Source organism: Ambystoma mexicanum, chromosome 1q (assembly GCF_040938575.1).
Source record: "Ambystoma mexicanum isolate Mex_15411 chromosome 1q, UKY_AmexF1_1, whole genome shotgun sequence".
NCBI classification, from domain to species: domain Eukaryota; kingdom Metazoa; phylum Chordata; class Amphibia; order Caudata; family Ambystomatidae; genus Ambystoma; species Ambystoma mexicanum.
This window is the reverse complement of record NC_090922.1, coordinates 519,256,943-519,279,492: the sequence shown is the minus strand read 5'-3', so window position 1 is coordinate 519,279,492 and position 22,550 is coordinate 519,256,943. Positions and strand designations below refer to the sequence as shown.

The 22,550-nt window shown below is 49.3% G+C and overlaps 1 protein-coding gene across 10 annotated transcripts in view; it reads right to left on the bottom strand.

Moving 5' to 3' along the window:
- Positions 1–22,550, bottom strand: part of ARHGEF1 (Rho guanine nucleotide exchange factor 1) — a 1,792,426-nt gene that overhangs the window by 71,825 nt on the left and 1,698,051 nt on the right. For all 10 annotated transcript variants that reach the window (XM_069640923.1, XM_069640913.1, XM_069640921.1 and 7 more), the window contains one exon: positions 19,086–19,178. In XM_069640923.1, coding sequence (XP_069497024.1) covers positions 19,104–19,178 — 75 coding nt within the window. In that variant the 3' untranslated portion in view covers positions 19,086–19,103. The remainder of the gene's footprint in view (positions 1–19,085; positions 19,179–22,550) is intronic.

Here is a 22,550-nt window from a genome sequence, read left to right as displayed (position 1 = left end):
CACCTTACCACAACACTGCTATCAGAGGCGCTACCTCCCTAACCTTAGTGTGCATATCACACCTTACCAAAACACTGCTATCGGAAACGGAACATTTCAGCACTCATTCTCTCAAATGGAGGCGCTACCTTCATAACCTTAGTAGTGCACAAAGCCTACTAAAATACACTAACGTAAGTTGTTATCAACTTCACACTGAACCGGTGTACCTGCTCCCTTCACAGGCACACACCTAACTTAACATGGAATGACTCACACACGTGACGGCATAACACTTTAATGCGTCTCTCACACCAGTCACATTAGGCCTTGCATTCATTCCCATACTACTTAAACTCTATGGATACTACATGAGGCATTTCTTCACTTTTTAGAATTTGAAATAATGGCAACCTATCCAGCACGGTCCATTGACCTATCCGTGGCCTATTTGTGCACTAAATGCCCGAAAGTCCAAATCGTTGAATAACAACCTAACACCTGAAAATCCTCAAAACGTTAATCTAGCTCTCCGTCACCCACATATACTCCACATAAGCTCCTTACGTAAATGCTTTCCTCGGCTATATTATTGCTTCGCATTTAATTATGCCATCAATAATGAGAATATCCATGAAAGTCCATGAACCTGTAAATCCTCAAAATATGTTAGGTTTCTAAGCAAAACGAACAATGTTCTCTCATACACCTAGAACGCATGTGCACTGTATCAGTCCTCACACATGTGACAGGTATTAACAGATTCACACTGCATGTTTGCACTTTTCCAATAGCCGATTACATAGTGCACACCTGAACACAAGTTTCTTTTGTCAACATGTAAAAATATCATTTAAACACTTCTTAACAAAAAATGTTTTTAAAAAAACGTGTTCACATCACAGTATCACAATCCTACGTTTACCAGAACGATGGCCGCTACATGACTCCTCGCTAACCGGGCGGAGCGGCATTTGCTGCATGTAGCCTCTATCCCAATGAGGCTGTGCAAGCACATGCTGCGCACATCCTCTTCATCGGATGACGCCCAAACGGCCCCCTGCAACGTACTCTATCATCGTTGTCAGAGCAGCTTTGCTGCACCACGATTGACTGCGGCGCTCAGGGGATGGGCGCGCATTGACTCTATGTGGCGAACGCGGTGGGGAAGCTCCCTCCTGCTCTCCATAGGTCGACTTCCTCATCCAACAACGTCTTACAGTTCCCCGATACGTGACGTTGCGTGCCACAGTAAGGTCCTTGACTCTAAAACTGGAGCGTCCCAGTTTCAGTTCCCCATGAAAAACGCAATGAAAACCCGTTCGATTCCACCACAGCTCCCTCTATTTGATGAGGACGTCATCATTTTCAAATCAGCAGTCGAAGGCTGCAGAACTCCTGCACCGCTAGTTGACCAACAGTCTGTTCGGCAGCTGCGCTTATCTATGTATGTCTTTACACTCGACCATATACGGCTCTGAGTCATTTCCAAATGTAGTAATGAACATTTTCTCTACACGGAATGCTTTCAAGCCTTCTCTTTCCTTGAACTATGCATGAGCTGGTCAGCGCAGGGGAACAGGGCCACTGAAGTCTATTGGCAAGACTCTCCTCACTCATGCTGGGATTCGAAGTCCCTTATGCCCCATAGACATCTCTCCCTTAAAGAAACGGGGTGCTGGTCCTGCTAGTCCATCCAAACAAGTACAGGAGCATTTTTCTCACATGTCCCAAAATCCAGCACTGTAGGGGCACCTTTGTCACACGGATCCATTCAATTTCTTATATCCGAGGACCCAGCACTCCCTCTTACTGTGGGCTGCTGGTCCTCACAACAGGGAATCATCCCCACTGTCCAAATGTTCATAGCTTAGCTCTGGAGCACCGTTCTTTCATGGACCACTTCCAGCTTCTCATGCCCCAGGACCCAGCACTCCCAAGAACTATGGGCTGCTATTGTAACTGCTGGGGCCATACAACCTCCTCCCTTTATCCACCCTGGGTGAGGAGTATGCTTACTTGGGGGCGGTGTTGTCTTGTTCTCTCCTTCTGGTCCTGATGTCCACTGCACCCCCCGCAGCAGTCCTCCCCAGTCCGGTCTTCTCCGCTTTCCTGTACCTGGGGTTCTTTCTTTTAGAAATCCTCGTCGCCAATGTTAAATAAAGAAACTCTCCAGGCTGCTTTGGATTGCTTCTTAATGTGTTTACTTCCAGTTCTTAAGTTACATGGAGTTCAGTTGGTCCCTCCCTCCCTGGGTGATGGGTGCCGGTGATCTATTGTCTCCTGTACTTATTTGGACAGACTAGCAGGACCAGCACCCCGTTTATCGAATGGGAGTGCTGTGTATGGGGCCATAAGGGACTTTGAATCCCATCCTCGTCGCCAATGTTAAATAAAAGCACACTCCAGGCTGCTTTAAGTTGCTTCTTGATAAGTTTACTTCAGTTCCTTAGTTACAGTTACATGACACAGACATCAGGTATAAGACATAGATCACCGGCACCCATCACCCAGAGAGGGAGGGACCAACTGATCCTGTTACAGAACACTCAACACAGCATTCTCACACTCATACATCAACATTCCACTTGACAATGGCATGACATCACTAAGCATATGACCAGCTACAGCAGACAAAGACAAGCACATCATAACATAAACCTTATCTAATACACAATCCATCTCCATTCACCTTATTTACCGACCACCTGGACCCTTAGGGTCATTTGAAGAAGACCTCACAAATATCCTATTAAATAAACTCAAGAACTCCTCACAAAGTATCGTATTAGGAGACTTTAACCTTGGTTTTAGCGACTCCGCAGATGCTAATGCCACAATAATTAATACCCTAGAGGAACTGGGCTTTACCCAGAAGATCACAGAGCCCACACATATCAAAGGTAGAACCCTGGACTGGCTAGCTGTGCACAATTGCCCAGTCCTGATCTCTTCTATACTTCCACAGCCCTGGACAGACCATTACCTCATCTCGTTCACCCTAGAGGCGACACCAGCGCAAATTGACAGTATAGCTCCAGCTGTTCAGACTAGAAATAAAATCATCCCTGAAAATTTGATCCCGTTAATCGCACCAACCTTGAATGTCATTCCGGACCACACAGATCCCTTAATGATGGTAGACATATATAATAGAGTCATGCTCTCATCTCTTGATGCCATAGCCCCACTTAAGTTAAAAAAGAGCAAACCTAGAAAACACATCAACACCTGGTTTTCTCCTCATCTTAAACCCCTCAGACAGGAAAAGCGATGCTGTGAAAAAATGTGGAGATCACTTCCCTCAGAAAAAAATAATAAGAAAAACTTGAGTATACTAGCCTCCCATTATAAAAAAGAAATCATCCTGGCCAAACAAACGTCCTACAGCACTCGAATCTCACAAGCCAAATCCAACACCAGAGAGCTCTGTACAACACTAAAAGAGGTTGAATCTCCCATCCAAGCTCCTGACTCGTGCCTCAAGGATAAAAACTGGTGCACTCATTTTATGGGTGCTATTTCTCTGACTCTCAATATTTTATTTTTGAATCTATACTTTCCTATAACTTTTTGGCCATCTACATTTTACTATTGTAGCATGCAGCACTTACTGTGCAATGTGGCTGGGGAGCCCCTTGGGCTTCGCCTTTTATTTTTTCTGGGGTTCCTTGTGTGAACTACTGCTCCCAAGGGTAGAAGGATACTTTTGATCCTTTCTAAAATCTCCATTGCCAGATCAGCACACCCACCTTATGTGGAGTGCTAAGGAAATGCATAGTATGCCCTTTCTCACTGCTCCTCTAACATTTATGTTACAGTGACAAGCTTACAATTATGGCTGGAAGCAGTGGACATGTTCTACCGACTGTGTAATTTCGTGGTAATTCACAGAAGGGTCACTGTTCAGCTAGAATGTTGGCTTCTTTCTTTTTTCACCATTTCTTGTGTGCTTGTCCTTTCTAGGTCCTTATGCAGTCTTCGGTGGGGGAGGTTCTGGTTTGATTTTTGTCTTCGGCAGGAATCCTTTGTGAAGCCTGCCGAGGCTACAGAGTGTCTTCAGACAGGAAGTAAGGGAGGAGTCCAAAATTGTGAAGTCCTTTGTCTTCTGGAATGCCTGCTTGGAACCACTTCCAATAAGGAGGCTGGCTGTCCTGGAAGGAAAGTCACCCCCAAAGTTTGAATGTCGCATGGTTGCTGGCTGGGTTCCTGTATAAATGGTCTGGATCCGGAAGCTGAATAAAGTCGACCAATGAAGTCGAATCCGATGAAGAAGAAGAGAAGACGGCTGTAGCTACTTCCGGCGACCGGAGATGCCTTTGTAACGGCTGTATGGGCTGACCCCTTCTTCCTTGTGACAGAGGAGTCCTGAAGACTACTCCGACCCATAGAGTGGTGGGACCAATCAGTCTTTAGAAGACATGCATTTCAAGCAATCCCACGACAAGCTGTACCTTCCAGGGCTGCAGACCACTAATACCCTGCGACCTCGAGCCAGAGTGCTGTGCATCATTTACCGAAGAACGAATATTGCTGAAACTTTGGTGGACTCCTACTGGATCTTCAGAAGCAAGTTTCCACTCCTTGAAGTCCCAACACCAGAGTGCTGGACCGAGATAGCAAGGTGAATCGATCAGATGACAACCGCCCTTCATCTGGTACCTGAAAAGGGGACCAAAAATACAGAGCCGCGAGAAGCACAGAAGAAAACTTTGTTTGGAGCCTTTACTGTCAACTGCTGCTGTAGGTTCCCCTCTAGTGTCCGTTCTTTCGTAACCACAACCAAGAATCCAGAGACCGGGTCCTGTGCTGCTGCATCGTGAAGGTGTCCATCTGCAAGCTCTTCTTCACTGCTGAGGTAGTGTGTGACTTGAGGTAATACTTAGCTAAAGTCTTGTGTTGCTCCTGTGTGGCTAAGGTGATGATTCGGGTATTTGGGAGTTCACCTATACCGTTCGGCCAGGCCTAACGCGGGAACACCTTTAGGGAGCCTACTACGAAATCCCTGAACACTTCCACTAAACTCTAAAGTCTGATACATACTTGTCTGATGAGACATCCTCTGGAACTCTGACTTACCTAGAGTTCTGCCTCATCCCGAACTGCCCACAGCTGGCTCTGGGACCACCAGGGTGCCCATTCTGCCTCCGAGAACACTTGTGCCCTAGAATAGGGAAGTACTTCCAAAATAAGGCCTCTGTAAAGAAATTATAACAAGTGTTGCAAAGTACTTACTGGCTATGTGTTAGTGTTTTAACTTTGATTCCTGAAACAGAATAAGTTCCAAAGTTTTACAAAGTTCTTACTTACCCGTGAATTGCTTACTGCCATTCTGATAAGTACACAACGTTATTTACTTGCCTTTGAATTGTGTTCCACTCTTCTAAAAAGTAAATCACATTTGAGCGGTAAAGACAGATTGAGAAACGACTAGTTCAGGACTACCCTCAGGCCAGCCTAGTTTTCTCAGCTACCGCAAAAATCCTTGAGTAGAAACCAGAGCCCCTGCCTGACTGAGGAACCGCTTCCACCGCCTGCATCTCCAGGAGCGAAAGGACCTCCCGTAAAAGAGCCATGGACCCAATCTGACGAAGAGGAGGAGCGGATGGTAGAGGAAAATTAAGAGGAAGACTGAAGGCAGTGGAGACTATATATAGGATCGAAGGGTTCTTGAAAAGATGCTTCGAGCTGTCCTGGAAAAGAGCCTGTTGACGCCCCCAACTGGGGAGCTGTGTTCCCCGACTATGACATTGCTGTTTCTTGGCGTCAGAGGCGGAAGAAAAAAACAACCTGTGCAAGTCCTCTGCTGTTTCCTCCTTTTGTCGCTGGGTGGTCTGTCAAGCCTCTGGGTGCCGAGGTCCCAGAAAGCGCAGTGATTGAATTCGGTCCTGCCCTGAGAATGGGGAAGGACTTCTGCCCTGACTGTCAGGATGGCCAAGGACTTGCAGGTTTGAGTGGAGGATTTCTTCTTTGTCATCAGTTGACGAATGAAAGAGGTCCACGCCCTCAAAGGGCAGATCAAGGATCCACTCTTGCACATCAGATGAAAATTTAGTGGCATGCATCCATGGCGGCCTTCTCATCTCGACACCCAGGCACAGGCCCCTGCTGCCTGTGTCGATGTGGGAGACCGAAGGCTCCATGAGGTCCTGCGCAACGGCCCGGGCATCCGCCAGACTGGCCTTGAAAGAGGCTTGCCTCTCTAGATGGAGGTCGGGCAGAAACTCTCTGAGCTGTGGCCACAGCCTCTGGTTAGCTGTGGCTAAAAAGGCATTGGCATTTGCCTGTCGCAGATACAGTCCTGATATGCCATAGCAGCGTTTGCATAAAGATCTTCCTTGGAAAGACAACCGGAGGTGGCTCCTGAGGAGGAACACGACAAAGGCAATGGTTTAGAATACAGGGAGGCTGCAGCCGCCACTGAAGAAAGCGGCTGAGGATGGGAGGCCACGATGATGGGCTCCCCGTCCGTCAGCCTGAACCTGCTGTCCAACTTCTTGTTCATCTGGGCTCTGGCCCTGGGCTTCTCCCAGACCTTTCTCCTTACCTGCAGGACATCCTTCTCGAGAGGGATGTCAGACCAGATCGTAGTGCACTTGCCCAAAACCTCTGCTAGCACTCCTGACTCCTGGGGGGCTTCTTTGGGCAGAGGGACCAGCAAGAACTCAGCAAGGCTCTGAAGGCGGTCATGAAAGTCCTTAACGGATGCTGAGGGCTTATCTTCCTGGGCGTCATCGCCCTCCCACCCCCCCTTTTTATTTTTTACAGACCCTGGCGAGTCCTGGCCCTGGGACAAAGGTGCCGCTGGGGTCCCTCCAAGGTCAAGAACCGAAGACAGGTCCAATGGTTGTTGAGGGGTAGGGGTTGGTGGTACAGGAGGAGCTGGAGGGGTCTGAACAACTGGTAGGAACTGGACCAGGAGAAGGACAGGCCCGGGGCACCGGTAGTGCTGGATGAACAGGCTGTGGACCCAGAGGAGGAGGCCGGGGAGGCACCACCTGTGGGATCACCTCCTTTACTATATCCTTCTGGAGCCCTGTCATCTGAGGGGAACGCATGAGGAGGCGAAAGCGCTCGAAGAAGCGATCCTCGCTAGTCGCCGGATTGCTAGGGGCCCGATCCCTCGAAGCTCAAAGCCGCCGCTCCTGTTCAAATTGCAGAGGTGCTTGAGGCATGTAGCCTTAAGGCTGCAATGGGTAGATGTACCTCTGAGGAGGCCAGATGCCTGTACCATTCAGTCCGCCACCGCTTCCAGAGGAAAAGGAACTGGGACTTTCTTGCAAGGGCGATAGCACAGGCGTGCCCTGATTCGAATCCAAAATGACTGCCGGTCTAGCAGGCTCGGCCACGTGCCTATCCGTCATTTTGGGGCCTTGCGCCATGCTCAGATATATGTAAAAAATAATGGTTTATTTTACAAGAGAATTCTTTAGAAAGGTAAGTACCATTAGATGCAATAGACAGTATAAAAACCAACACAATACTTCTAGTAAGTAAACAATGTAAAATACGTTCAAAAATAGCATTATGCAGTTCAAGGTAAGTAAAACCCAATTCGTAGTCAAATATGTAACTTATTCGGTTTCAGGAATAATGCACACTACCAATCTTTACAGGTAAGTACTTTGCAACAGATGGTACTTATTCAGTTTCAGGAATATGCAGCTACAATAGCAACATTACTTTTTAGAATAGTGCAATACAATTCAAAGGTAGGAACTTGGCAATTAATTTTCAGACTGGTAGTATGCACTTCAAAAGTAAGTAATAACTTTGAAACCCTTGTAACTTATTCTGTTTCAGGAATATTACAGTTACAGCAGCAACAACCACACTTGGCAGAGTTCTTCCACAGAGGCCTCATGCTTTAGCAGTCCTTCCCTAATCTAGGGCATGAGTGTTCTCAGAGGTAGAAGGGGACACTGGTGGTCCAGTGGCCAGCAGTAGGCATAACAGGATTAGGCAACTGTAGGAAATTAAGAATTCCAGATGATTTAGTCTAACAAGTAAGTATCAGACTCTATACTCGGTAAAGGGGCTCAGCAACTTTGCAGAAAGCTCCCTGAATGTGTTCCAGCATTAGGCCGGTGAAAACGGTATGGGCGAACACCCAAACGTGCAAATCTCCACCCTAGCCACACAGGAGTAACAATGACTTTTGGTAAGTTTTACCTCAAGCCACACAGTACCTCAGCAGTGAAGAGGTTGTTGCAGACGGACGCCTTCACGATGCAGTAGCTACAGGACTCAGTCTCCAGATGTGAAATTGCAGCAGCAGTGCAGAGGAAAGGCTCACAGCAAAGGATTCTTCGGTGCTTCTCGCGGCTCTGTGATTTTGGCACCCTTTTCAAGACACCAGATGAAGAACGGTTGTCGCCCGAACGATTTGCCTCACTATCTCGCCCCAGCACTCTGTTGAGGGGACTGAGGAAGTGGAATCTTTCTTCTGGAGGTCCAACAGAACGCTACCAAAGTTTCAGAGAGATTCGTTCTTCAGAAGATGATGCACAGCACTCAGCCTTGAGGTCCCAGGGTATTGGCGGTTTGGAGCTCTGGGACAGCTCAAATGCAGGTCTCCTTAAGACGGATTGGTCCCACCAAACCAAGGGTCGGAGTCATCGTCTTCGGGACTCCTCTGTCCCATGGAAGAAAGAGTCAGCACATGCAGAGGTTACTCAGCAGACATCTCCAGGCGCTGGAAGTAGCTGCAGGCATCTTCTCTTCTTCCTCGTTGGATTCAGCTCCAGTGGTCGACTTGTCTTCTGCTTCCAGATCCAGGCTATTTACCCAGGAACCCATCCAATCAGGACTCATGCTACATTCAAACTTTGGGGGGTGGCTGTCCATTCAGGACAGCCAGTCTCCCAGTTGGAACCAGTTCCAGGGAGGCATGCCAGAAGACCAAGGACTGATGTTTCATACTCCTTCCTCGTTTCCTGTCTTCACAGACACTCTGGAGCCTTAGCAGGCTTCACCAAGCATTCCCGCCGAAGACAAAAGTCAAACCAGGACCATCCCCTACCCATCACTTATAAGGAGCAAGAAATTAATAGTTACTCACCTTAGTGACGAACGCATACTCCCCTTTCCTCAATACTGTATGTGCGTCCCTCGTGAGGGACGGGAGACGGAACCTTTTTCACCAGAAAAATCATCTTCCCTTTTAAATTTAGAGGCGCGCAGCCCTGGGAGCATGCGCTCGCCTGACTCCCCCCCACCCCCCAGGCGCCACTCCTCAGTCCCCATTGACGTGTCGACAATAAGCAACATTGCCTAATGACACCAGTATTATTAGGGGGGAGGATGGTGGGACGTATGGAGGAAAGGGGACTATGGACTAAGAGTACATTAGTCACTAAGGTGCGTAATTATTAATTACTCTTACGTCCCACCCCCTTTCCTCCATACTGTATGGGCTATTACAACTGAGTGCAGCCACAGGGTGGAGAGGAGACCCTCCTTAAGCTAACAGGTTTCTCAGAAGCGCCTGCCCGAAAGCCGCATCTGACCTAGAAGTGACGTCCAGATAGTAGTGCTTGCAAAAGGCCAAGGGGGTGACACGGCACATGGCGCTGGAAGGCAATAGCCTTGCTCTTGGCCCGGATAGCATGGGCGTGCAAATTGGCCAGAACCGGCCTGTGTTGCCCCTCATAGGCCTCCTTGATGGCCGCGACCATCCACCTAGAGATGGAGACCTTGGAAGCCTGATAACCTGGTCTTGCCCCTCCAAAGGCACCGAAAAGGGCATCCGATTTGCGGAAAGCCTTGGTCCTGTCCAAGTAATACTTCAGAGCGAGTCTGACATCGAGGCGATGCAAGACTCTCTGAGGTTCATCCTTGGGATTGGAGAAGAAACTAGGTAGAACAATCTCCTCGTTACGGTGGCAGGCAGATGGGACCTTGGGTAGAAAAGCAGAGTGCGTCCGGAGGACCACCTTATCCTTGTGAAAAGTGGTCTAGGGCCACAAGGGCCTGGATCTCGCTGACCCTGCGAGCTGAGGTGAGGCCCACGAGAAAAGCTGTCTTTATGGTAACCAATCAAATGTCAGCGGATGTCATTGGCTTAAATGGTTTGTGGGTCAATGCACCCAATACCACATTGAGGTCCCAGACTGGGCGAGGCCTCTTCACGGGCGGATAGAGTCTGTGGAGACCCGACAGGTGCCGCTTGACCACAGGGTTAGAGGAGGAAAAAAGAGACCCTCCTCTGAATTTCTGTAGGCACCTATGGCTGCCAGGTAGGTGCGGCATGTGTCGACTTGCACTCCGGAGTGTGCAAGGTGTGCCGAAAAGGAGAGGATATCATCCAAAGAGGACTTGAGCAGATCAATCTCCTTAGAGCTGGCCCAGTGACAAAATCTAGACCATTAGCTCGTGTATTGGCTCCTGGTAGCTTTGCTTCTGGCGCCCTGTATGGTGTCCAGGTTAGCCTGGGACAGGTTCAAGTGTTTCAGAGTGACTTGCTCAGGAACCAAGCTGCGAGGGCTAGTTTGTGAGGTGCAGGCTGGAGAACCCTGCCGCCCTGCTGTGTCAGAAGCAGAGTTGGGCTCAGCGGTAGGTGAATGGGAGGCGTGTCCGATAGGCTGAGTAGCTCGGAGAACCATGGTCTCACCAGCCACCATGCAGCTATCAAAATGACGCTGAGGTGAAACTATTGCTTTATCCTGCAGACCACCCTGTGGACCAGGGTGGTAGGCGGGAAGGCGAACGCCGACATGTAGTTCCACTAGAAGGGGAATTCATCGCGCAGGGAGCCGGGGGCCTGCCCCTGCCAGGAGACAAACTGCTGGCATTTCTTGTTGTATTAGGAGGCAAACAGATCCACTTGGGGATGCCCCCATCTGAGGAAGATTCAATTGCCACACCTAATTGTCTGCCCCCAATCTGCTGAGCCTGTCCGCCTCCAGGTTGGAGACTCGCGGGAGGTGGACAGCAATGAGGTAGATGTTGCACAGTGGAGGGGATCTGGTACCCCCTCTCACCCCCTGCTTGTTCACATAGTACATGCTGGTGGAGTTGTCCATCTGGATAAGTACTGTCTTGCCCTCTACGAGAGGGATGAAGGCTTTGAGGGCTAGCCATATGGCCTTCAACTCTAGCCAGTTGATGTGGGACTCCTGCTCCTGCCAGGTCCAGACTCCATGGACACTGTGGTTGTCCAGAGTGGCTCCCCATCCCTCCAGGGAGGAGTCTGTTGTGACAGTGACCTGAGGGAGAGGCTGCCAGAATGGCCTGCCCCACTGTAGGTTGAAGTCTGCGGACCACCAGAGGAGGTACGGGCGGAGAGACTTGGGAATGTCCACAGACTCCGATTGTGAGCCCATCTCCTGATTCCAGGAAGCTGCGAAGTGCAGCTGCAGTCTCCTCATCCTGAGTCTCGTGTGGGGGACGGCCAGAAAGACCACTGCCATAATGCACAGTAGGTGTTGTTACCACCAGGCCGAGGTCACAGTCCTGGAGAGGAAGGGCGTAGTAGCTCTCTTGATGGCCTTGTTCTTGTCCTCTGAAGGGAACACACTCTCAAAGCCGGTGTCCCAGATGAGGCCCAGGAAGGTCCGCTTCTGCGTGGGTTGCAGCCGAGACTTCCCGAGATTTATAGTAAACCCCAGGTCGTGGAGTGTGTTCAGAAGCGCGGAAGAGGTGTGAAGAACCACCTCCAGAGATGAGGTCCAGACAAGCCAGTCGTCCAGTTATGGGTAGATGTGGTGGTCCTGGGCCCTGAGGAGAGCTGCCACCACATTCATCAGTCTGGTGAATACCCTGGGGGCTGAGTTGCGGCTGAAGGGTAGAACCTTGTACTGGAAATGGAAGCCTATGATCCTGAAGCGCAGAAAGGACCGATGCGGCTGCCAAATCGAGACTTGTAGATGCGCATCCTTCAGATCCAGGGAGCACATCCAGTCTCCCCTGTTCAGTGTCTCCACAATGAGAGCTGGCGTAACCATCTTGAATTTTTGTAGAGGTAGGGAGAAGTTGAGGGTCCAACACAACTCTCAGGCCAGCCTGGTTCTTCTGTATGGTGAAAATCCTGGAATAGAAGCCCAATCCTCTCTGGGAGGCTGGGACTTCTTCCACTGCCTGGCTCTCTACGAGCGACCGGACTTCCGCCAACAGAGTTGCTGTCCCAATCTGTGGGAGAGGAGGGGAGGAGGGAGGAGAAGGAGGGACCAGTAGGCAGTACGCTGTGGAGGCTACAGATAGGATCCACGGGTCTGAAAAGTTTTGGTGCCGAAATTGCACGTGAGAGGCAAGTCTGCCCCCCACCAGAGACATGTGGACCTGGAGGGGCGTGTCATGCCCTCCGAGGCTGCTGAGGAGGAGGGGTATTGGAAAAACCTGTTTCCCCCCAAACCCCTTTTGTTGGTTCCCCTGATGCGGACCTCCGTTCCTGGAAGCTTCAGAACCCTTCAGACACCGCCCCTTGTCGGACCGTGGATTGGACTGGGTGTTCGCCGTGGCCTTCGTAAGAATAAAGACTTAGCGGTCTGTGAGCTGTTCTACTTTTTATCTAATTCTTCATCCATGGAGGAGTGGAAGAGGTCACTACCCTCGAATGGAAGGTCCAATATGCGTTCTTGGATGTCCTGGTTGAACTTAATAGCCCCGAGCCAGGTCATCCTTCTCATGTCCGTGGCGATGCAGATGGCCCGGCCAGAGGTATCGATATGGGCCACTGAGGACTCCATGATGTCGGACGCTACCAGTCTGGCTTCTCCTAGTCCCGCTTTGAAGCGAGCCTGGCTTTGGGGCGGGAGTTCCGGGAGGAAGTCCGCAATTTCCCGCCAGAGCCTTCGGTTAGCAGCTGCCAGCATGGCGTTGGCCTGACGCAGGTGCAGGGTGGCGTTGCAGTACAGCTTTTTCCCGTACGCCTCCAAGATCTTCTCCTCCTAGCCTAGCAGCGCCAAGGAAGAGGTGGCTGAGGATGACTGAGGCTTAGAATAGAGTGACGCAGCAGAGATCACCGAGGAGTGCGGCTGCGGATGAGCCGAAAGCAAGAGTATATCCCCCTCTAGCTGCCTGTACTTGGCGTTGAGGCGCTGATTGACAAGTTGGGCTGAGTGCGGCTTGAGCCACCCCTTCTTGGCCAGACCGACAACATCCTTCTGCATCGGGATCCCGGTCTTGGAGGGGGGCCTTAGCGTGAGGACTTCTGCCAGGACCCCCCTTCCTCAGGCTGCTCAACCTCGGGCTGAGGAAGTCCCAGATAATCTGCCAGGGCCGCAAGGCGTTCGTGGAAGGCCCTCGCAGACAATGGCGTGTCGGGGTCATCCTCCTCGTCTGTGTCCGCCTGAGTGCTTGCAGGATCCAGAACTGGTGGAGGGGTACTGGGCGCCGCGGGCTGCGGTGTGAGAACCAGAGCCTGTGGAACCGCCTGTATGCCAGAGGCATGGGGGCTGGGGCAGGAGCCGGCAAAGGAAGCGCGGGCAGCGCTGGGGCCTGAGGCACCGGAGCCATTGGAGGAATGACTAAGGATACTGGTGGGGTGACCTGAGGGAGCATGTCCCTGATAGAATCCCAAAGGATAGACCACATCTTGGGTGTTTGCCTCAGCGCCAGAAACGTTTCAAAGAACCTGTCTACGGAGGCTGAGGAGGTGGCAGGAGATATTGACGGAGTGGCCACGAGCTGCTGGGGCCAGGGCGCACTCTGTCTGGGATGCAGGGGGAACCTGCCCTGCGCCGTTGATGGGTAAGCTGTAGGCCACGTACCTGGTTGACCACAGTCCCACCTTGTAACTCGTTCTTCGACCCACTCTGCTACAGGAGCTATCGGACATACAGCCATTTTGTCTGGCGCGGTGCCCATTTTGTCGAGCTGAGTGCCAGAGTCGTGGTGCCTGGCTCGCTGGAACCAGCCCCGTCCAAGACGCTTGGTGTTGGAGCGTAAGGCCTATCCCGTACATCAGGCCGGGGCCGGCAGAACTGCTGGTAGTGCTGCGTGAAAGCGCCCCCTCGGACATGATGCCGGTACTAGGGTGTTGCCCCTCAGGAGAAACCCTGGTATAAGAACCCTGCGGTCCCTCAGCACCGATACCAGAAGGATCAGGAGACCCCCTCGGTCGTAAGGCTGATAGCTGGACTAGCCTCTGTACGTGTGCTGGTACTAGAGCCGGATAGGCCCTTCCTGGTCGGGCGCTTCTTCGGGAAAGGTGTAGCCCTTGCAGGGTGCTATGGAGAATAGAGGCCTTGTCTTTGGCCTCAAACAAAGTTCTTGAGGTCCTTCGGAGGCGACGTCTGGAAAAGCTCCATCCACCTAGCCAGTCTGCTTTTCAGTGCCTGAGGTGTCAAGGAATCGCACGCGGAGCAACATTCCCAGCTGTGGTCGGGGCCAAGGCAGCAGAGGCAAAGGGTGTGGGGTCTGTTGTGGGGAAGAGCCCCTCGCAGGCTGGACACCTGCTAAAGCCTGTTGAAGTCGCCATGCGCCGGGGGGGGGGGAGCGTGGCGTTGGATGATCAAGTATCTAGAAGAAAAAGAAAAGACAAGATAGAAGAATATCTGGGGAAGAGTGCGTGGTATTATGGCCGAAGCCAAACCCAGGAGCAATGGTGAAATCGGCCCGCTCCCGTCGATGCGGAAAAGAGGACTGGGGGGTGGAGTCAGGCGAGCGCATGCTCGCAGGGCCGCGCCCCCACGTGCCTCTAAATTTAAAGGGGAAGATGATTTTTCTGATGATTTTTCTGGTGAAAAAGGTTCCGTCTCCCCAGGGACAGCCATACAGTATGGAGGAAAGGGGACGGGACGTAAGATTAAGGGCAAGCACACAAGAAATAGTGATCTTTCTGTGCATTACCATGGCTGTGAACACAGCCTGTGAGTAAAAGTAACAAAAAAGTCAGTAAGACACTCCCACTGCCACCAGCTATTCTGGTATGCTTGTCACTAACAGAAATCTAACAGGAGCAGTGAGGAGGACGATACAGTGCAACCCCCTCAGCACTCCACATAAGGTAGGGTGTGCTGATCTCACAATATAAAATGTAGAGAGGATAAAACATATCCCTCTACCCTTGAGAATATGTGTTCTGACAAGGTAAGTAAAGGACTGTATCATACATGGTACAGCAACAGTGAGAAAAGGGATACCCCTCAGCACTCCACATAGGGTGGGGTGTGCTGATCTCACAATGTGAATTGTAGAAAGTTAAAAGTATCCTTCTTCCTTTGTGAACATTAGTAACAGAAAATAAAAAAATAAGCCCAAAGGGCTTGCCAGCAATTCTGCACAGAAAGTGCAGAGTGCTGCAACAGTAGAATGTAGATGCCCAAAATGTTATAGGAAAGTAGAACTCCAAAAAGAAAGTAGGGAGTTACATACAAATGACTCCCATACAGTAAAAGAACGGGTGAGTGGAGAAAAGGGTCATCACTCACTCAGGAACATAGAAAAAGAATTCCCCTAGTGCAGCAAAAAATGTGCTTGGAGTCCCACAGGTGAAGTTGATTTGGCATAAATATGAAAATCTAACCCAACAATGATTGGTAACGATGGCAATGCACAATGGAGATTGAAGATCTACTCCACCAGAAACGCATTCCCCACTGACCCCACCATTCCCGGGGGCGTATTCCCTCTTACAGAGCTCTTTGCATTCTGTGTTGTCCTTCGTCGCATCCATGTCCACTGTCGGGGGTTCTTCAACGGGTGCAGATCTCTGTAATGACCTGCGGGCATAGCTCCCACTCGACACCAGCCAGTCTTGGAAATGCAGAGTTTGGAAAAGTTCCATCAATGTCACCATTCTAAATTTGTCCTTCCCTCAGGAATTTGTTCAAATACCCAAATTCCAGAATGGGACAGAGTCCTCCCCCTTTCTTGGGTACTAGGAAATATTTGGACTACTAACCCGAGCCTATTTACTCAGCTGGCACTGCCTTTGCACTGCTCCTTTCAAAAGAAGGGCCTGCGGCTCTTGCTGGAGCTCCCATTGATCTCTTCACTAACGGTATGCAGCAGCCCCAGTCGATCAACTGAAGGACCCAGGCATAGGATGTGATTTCCTCCCATTTGCCCAAGAACCCGGAGACTCTCCTTTCAACTGGGGGGGGAAGTATGGGGGAGATCTCAAAGAGTAGTCGACTGTCGCAACCCTCCTCTACCTCTTCCTGGCTGCGGGAATTTACGTTGGCCCTGCTTGGGGTGTGGCGCTTGCAGCCGTCTGGAAAAGGTGGAGTAGCCCCCTGTCCTCTGGACACAAAGGCAACATTTTGCTGTGGAGGCTGCTACTGCTCAGCTAACCATAGAGATTTAGCTGTAAGCTTAGAGTCCCTGAATTTCTCGAATGACTCATTGGCTTTGGGGCCAAATAGATGTTCTTCATCGAGGACAAGGTCCAGCAGCTTCGAATGGACGTTCTGGCAAAAACCGGAGCCCCTCAGATAGGCTGACCTGCGCAGGACTGATGTGCCCATGGCGAAACCCATACAGTTGCAGCGTCCATCCCTGCTTGGAGCAATTGAAAGGCCATTTCCATGCCATCAGCAATTATTGCAAGGAAACCATTTGTGACCTCTCCCCTCCGGGAGGTGATCCGATGCTTCCGAAATGGTGCTCCAGAGGATATGCAAACATTTTTTAAAGGCACAGGAGGCATTACGACTTTAAGAGCCATGCTCCCAGAGGCAAACATTTCTTCGCCAAACCGTCGGCTTTTTGCGACTCCTTATCGGTGGGGAGGTTTGACGTCGAGTGCCAAGACGTGACTGTCAGAACCTGCACCAGCAGCTCTTGGGGTTCGGGTGGACCGCCAAGAATAGAATATCACCTCTTGCCGGCTTATACTGTTGTGCGAGTTCTAAGTCAACAGAGTCTAGCATGTGCACTGCCACAAGGCCATGGCCGGGTCAGCTATGGCAGCATTGAACAGTAAAGTACAATCAGCCTGCAGCCCTCGGTCGAGGTTGTGTACTGCGACAACAACTTTGTCAGAGCACAGAGCCCTAAAGTTACGATCTTCTCGAACGCCTGGCGGTATTGGGCATTCGGGTCCATGTATGGGTTCGACTGCTGGATCTCAACATCTGGGGCTGTGTCTAGTCCACTCGAGTCATGGAGTCCTTCTGCCAGTTGTAGTAATCCAGCAAGGCCGCACTCCCCACCCACCATAGGACTGAACCCAAAAGATACGAAAATCTGTTTCGAAGTTTCGATCTTGCAGGGTTTCCACTGGTCGAGGGGCTTCTTGGCCCGAGGGGGCTGCTGACTATCGGCACAGGAGTAGGTTTCTCCTTCAGGGGACCGGGCATGGTAGGAGCCGAACCCTCCTGCGGCGTCTATGCCGTAGCCCTACCAGCCAAGGCTTTAAAAAAAAAAAAAAAAGTCCTCCCGCTCTTCCCTAGACAAACTTTTCTGGGTACGACTTACCCTTGTCATCCGATCAGTCAGAATTGTGTCTGCGTCAGAGCTGCTTTTTGTGCTACCACGACGATGCAGAGTGGTGAGATTCACTATGCGAGCGCTTCTTGTGGAGTGTTCCTTGTCTGTTTCTCGGAAGTAGGCCCCTCGGTAGCATGCTCAGAGGACTTGGAGATCAACTTGGCCAGGAATTTCGACAGCAGTCTGGCAAGCGGCAGTTTTGCTGAGTATTCCTTCACCACCTTCGGATTCATCGCTTGACAAGAACCACATTGCTCCATATTATGTCCAACACACCAGACACAGATAGTGTGCAGGTCTCTGTGGGAAATTTTAGACTTGCAGTCCTTGCAGCATTTAAAACCGGACGGTTTTAGCTGAATTTGTATTCAATTTTAACCAAAAGAGTGTATTCGGAGGACTGCGTGGAGCGTGCAGTAAAAAGGACGGTCGTAGTGCATTCCTTTAATGCTGCAATCGACGTCCCATTGTCGAGGAGTGGAGTGGCTGAATACGAGGGAGTCAAAGACTATGCCGAGTGGCACTACGCCCTGTTGAAAAATGTTAAGAGCAACTGACGCTGGATGAATATCTATCAAGATGAGGAATCTATGGGTGAATGCAATCTATTGAAAGGAAGGGTGGAGGTCCTGAACAGAAAGAAGGGTGAAGTGCCCCAGAGGTGGCGGAGAATGAAATGGTAGTGATGCTGGTCTGGGAAACCGAGAAGGTGACGAGAACGAGGATGAAGGTGAAACAAGTGAAAGGTCCCCTGGGGACAAACCCAGGAATGAAGACAGTGTCCTTGTGAGGTTTTGGAGGAACGTCTGGATGCCTTGAATAAAAAAGGTATGAGATTGAATATACTGGTTGCGTCATTTGTTAATACTTTTTACAACATACTGCTACACAGCTTTGTTGACCGTTCAATAAAATGTGCTCTGGAAAAAAGTACAATACAACCACACAACATGCTCATGATTATATGCTGGATCCATCGGTGGATTTTGACACCCTAGACTAGCATGTTATTTGAGAAAGACTATCCTTGGTGGCCAGGGTCTCTGATACAGTCTTATGCTGGTTTACCTATTTTGTGGTTCACTGATATTCTTGTGTCACTCCAAATGACTTCACTACTCCCAGAGCCAGAGGGACATGCGTTGTGCAGTAAGGTGCATTACTCTCCCACCCTCTTTTTTGATAAATGTTAAAGCTTTACACAATTTGCTTGTGAGCGTTGATTTCAGCTACCATTGCTATGTAGAAAAAAAACAGGTGTTTATATCTGGAATCACCTCCCTCCTGCGCTGAGAATACAATCTAAACTTCAGTTTTAGAACCAGCTAAAAACACATTTTAAAATCCCTCGTAATATTTTAATGGTTGCTTGTTAGGTTTCAGCGCGCCTATTCACAATATGGTTAAACCTTTATCCATTATCGCTTTAATTCCCTTTGAACCTCAGAACTTTATAAATTTAGAAAACAGGACATTGATCAAAAACAACCTCCCACCACATTTGTACCAAAATGTAAATTCACAACTCTCTCACCTCAAATTGAATTAAAAAAAATGTAAAAGTCTTTTTTAAAAAATTGCTTTTGGTAAACTTAGCTGACTTAATTAGGCCATCAAACAAACCATAATAATAATAATAATGTTTTCACAAATCAACCATTCTCCCTGCTGCACCTCACACCTTCACCAAATGGACACAGCTCCTACTGCACCCTTGGATAATCTGATTTTACCTGACTGGTACTCCACTCTCATGTAAAGCTCTGCTGAGAGGATGTGAACTTGGCCATCACCTGCTGAAGGTGAAAATATTCCTCTTCCATTACCTAGAAGCGAAAAGGATGGGTAGTGAGAAGATGAAGTATATGAGGTAGGTGTGAGATGAAGTATATTCAACAAAAAAGGTGATACAAGAAAAGGACAGAGAAAAACACCTACTGGTAACAATAGCTCTCCCATTAATGTAACCACACAAGATTGAAATGCTTTCAGATAATACTATCGTGTGTTTGGTCCCAAACATTTGCAGATTTTCAGTTTGGATAAAATGCAAAATATGTTTTTTTTTTTAAACCAAAATAATGCATGATAAATATACTCAACGGAGCCACGCGATTACGCGAGCGGAGCCATTTCCAGATCGATTCAAATTTGTTCATTTTCTTTTTTTGTATATTAAATTTGTATTTTGGATGCCAATAAAGGGCAAAAAATGGAGCCCACTAGCAATACAATGAATACAAAAACAATGTAAACAATACATTCAAGTTATTAAGCAATACCCGTGCTCCAAGTTTGTGCATTTTCAAAGGTTGAGAAGCACAGTACGCTCAGCCTAGCACTGAAGAGAACTGCCTTAAAATCATTTTCAGTTCCATCGAAAGACAGATATGCCTACACATTCTATCCCATGGTTAATAATAGATGTACAGTCCTCGCATGCAGGCCACACCTGGTAGTAATGTCCCCGAGCTTGTGCTAACTGTGCCATGATCATCTAGTGTGGCCCGCTGGGGAAAGCTGTAAAGCTTTGCTGTTGTAATGAGTCAACAGAGGGCCTTAGCCACTGTTACAAGGCCTGATGCCCTCTTCCCCACCGCCCCTCCAACATTGCTCAATAATGCTCAATGCCTCACATGGGCAAAGATCACTCAACAGCTCAAAGCTCTTCCCTTCAACTGTTATTAGGGTGTTTATGCTATGTTATGGCAAAACAGCTTGGAGCATAAGGGCTGTAACAGGCGTTTTTGTCCCTTACACATTATGCAGCCTTCGCTTTGCCTCAGGCACTTAGGTTGCCAATGGGATGACATTTTGAAGCCCTCTCACTGAGGGGTACATAATGCAACATCATACACGTGCAATTGAGAAATTCACACAAGCAAGTGTCGGCACCACACAGACTGGTGTGTGCAGGCTGGAACAGTGGCGCCACAAGGAATCTTATTTTTGAGTGGGAGTACACAGGCAGCCACAAGTAATGGGGTGGCACCCATTAAAGGCGGTGACACCTGCCCTCTTTCCAGCATGCTGTGCGAAAGCTAGATCTGCTCATTGCGGTCCATTCATAACTCTGTCCCATTCAACCTTCAGGCATGATCGCATGAACATGAGATTCATAAATACCTCATGAAAGCAAAGAAAGTCCTAGAGATGGAGAAATGACTTACCATAATGATCTTTCTATGGATTCTTCTCACGCAGATTCATCATCTTGATAGATTTCCATCATCCAGCTCTGCTGCTTGGAAACATTTCGACAGGGGGCGTAGTGGACCTCGACTCGGCCGTCGCTCCGTCCTGCTCGATCATCTAATATATGGGATACATTACTCACCGTAATCGTATTTCTGATGCTTGTATCTGCTTAGATTCACATGCTGTTCATAGGCCGACATCTAGTGGAAGCTGCAGAGTATTACAGTTTGTTTTTCGAAACTCGAAAATGGGCGTCGACACAGGGCGTGCCAGTAATACTATCCCTAGTGTGACGTCCACTGTACCCAAGATCCCTCACGCGTCTAGGATCCTCAGATTGTATTTTTTCTGACATGAGGTAGCACGAGGAGTAGCGAGAGTACAGATAATCCAAGCAGATAGACAGAAAGGTAAGACTACAAGCCATCATGCGCCTTCTCTCAGAGGGGAGGAACGGTGGGTCGCATGTGAATCTAAGCAGATACAAGCATCAGAAATACGATTACGGTGAGTAATGTATCCCTTCTGAGGCTTGTGGAATCTGCTTATATCACATGCTGTGCATAGATTAGCGAGCAGTACCTGAAGAAGGAGGTGGGATGTGAGAAGGGTCATGAGCAAATAAGTGTCTTAGAACCGCTTGTCCCACTTGTGTATCTGCCTTGGAATGGGTGTCAATGCAGTAATGTTGAGTAAAAGTGTGAATCGAGCTCCAAGTAGCTGCTTTGCAAATGGTGCCAAGGGGTACATTTGCAATGAAAGCCAGAGTGGCCCCAATGCCTCTAGTAGAGTGGGCTCTTGGCGTGAAAGGCAGAGTTCTTTCAGAAAGTGAGTAACACAGCTGGATACAGTTAATAATCCACTTCGAGATGGCACCTTTAGAGACGCGATCCCCCTGTCTGCCTGTAGCTACGGAGACAAACAGTTGATCTGTTTTTCTTAGCGGTCTGGTCTTATTTACATAGTAGAGGACCGCCCTACGCACATCTAGGGTGTGTAGTTTCACCTAGCCGAGCTTTGCGGGTCCTGGAAGAAAGCCGGAAGCTCGATGGACTGGTTTACATGGAATTTAGATATACATTTAGGTGAGAACCTAGGGTGTGTGCGTAAAACCAGCTTGTCTTTATGGACAGTAAAGAAGGGATCCTGCACTGACAGAGCCTGAATTTCACTGACCCTTCTCATAGAAGTAATAGCTACTAAGAAGGCCGTTTTATAAGTCAGGTGTTTGAGACTGCTTTTATGCATGGGTTCGAAAGGGGGGCCCATGAGCTTGGCTAGCACCACATTAAGGTCCCACCCTGGTGGTGGGTTTGAAATAGGAGGGTGAAGTCTCTTTGCTCCTTCCATGAAGGCTTTAACTACTGGTACTTTCCACCACAAAACTTTGCTATGGGAAGTGGTGTAAGCCGACAGGGCTGCCAGGTGGACTTTCAGTGAGTTAAAAACCAATCCTGCATCCAGCAGGTGGAGCATGTATGTAACAATAGTGGAAGGAGTGCAATCAACGGGGTTGATTGATCTACTTTGGCACCAGATAACGAACCTCTTCCACTTGTCAAAATAACAGTGCCTTGTGTTTGGTTTCCTAGATTCTTTTAGGATGTCCATACACCTCTGTGGCAAATTGAGATGTCCAAACTATATGACCTCAGGAGCCATGCTGCCAGGTTCATTGAGTTGGGTTGCTGGTGCACTGTTTGACCTTGGTGCTGGGACAATAGGTTGTACCAGGCTGGAAGTTTGATGGGCTTGCACACCGCCATCCTGCGTAGGTGTGGGAACCACGGTTGTCTTGCCCACATGGGAGCAACTAGGACGAGCGTCATCGACTCTCTGTTCATCTTGTTCACCACTTTCCTGATGAGGAGTTGGTGGAAAAGCGTACGCAAACATCCCTAACCAGTTCATCCACAGGGCGTTCCCCTGGGAGTCTGGTTGGGGGAACCTGGATGCAAATCCTGGGCATTGTCTGTTTTCGCTTGTGGCGAATAGGTCTA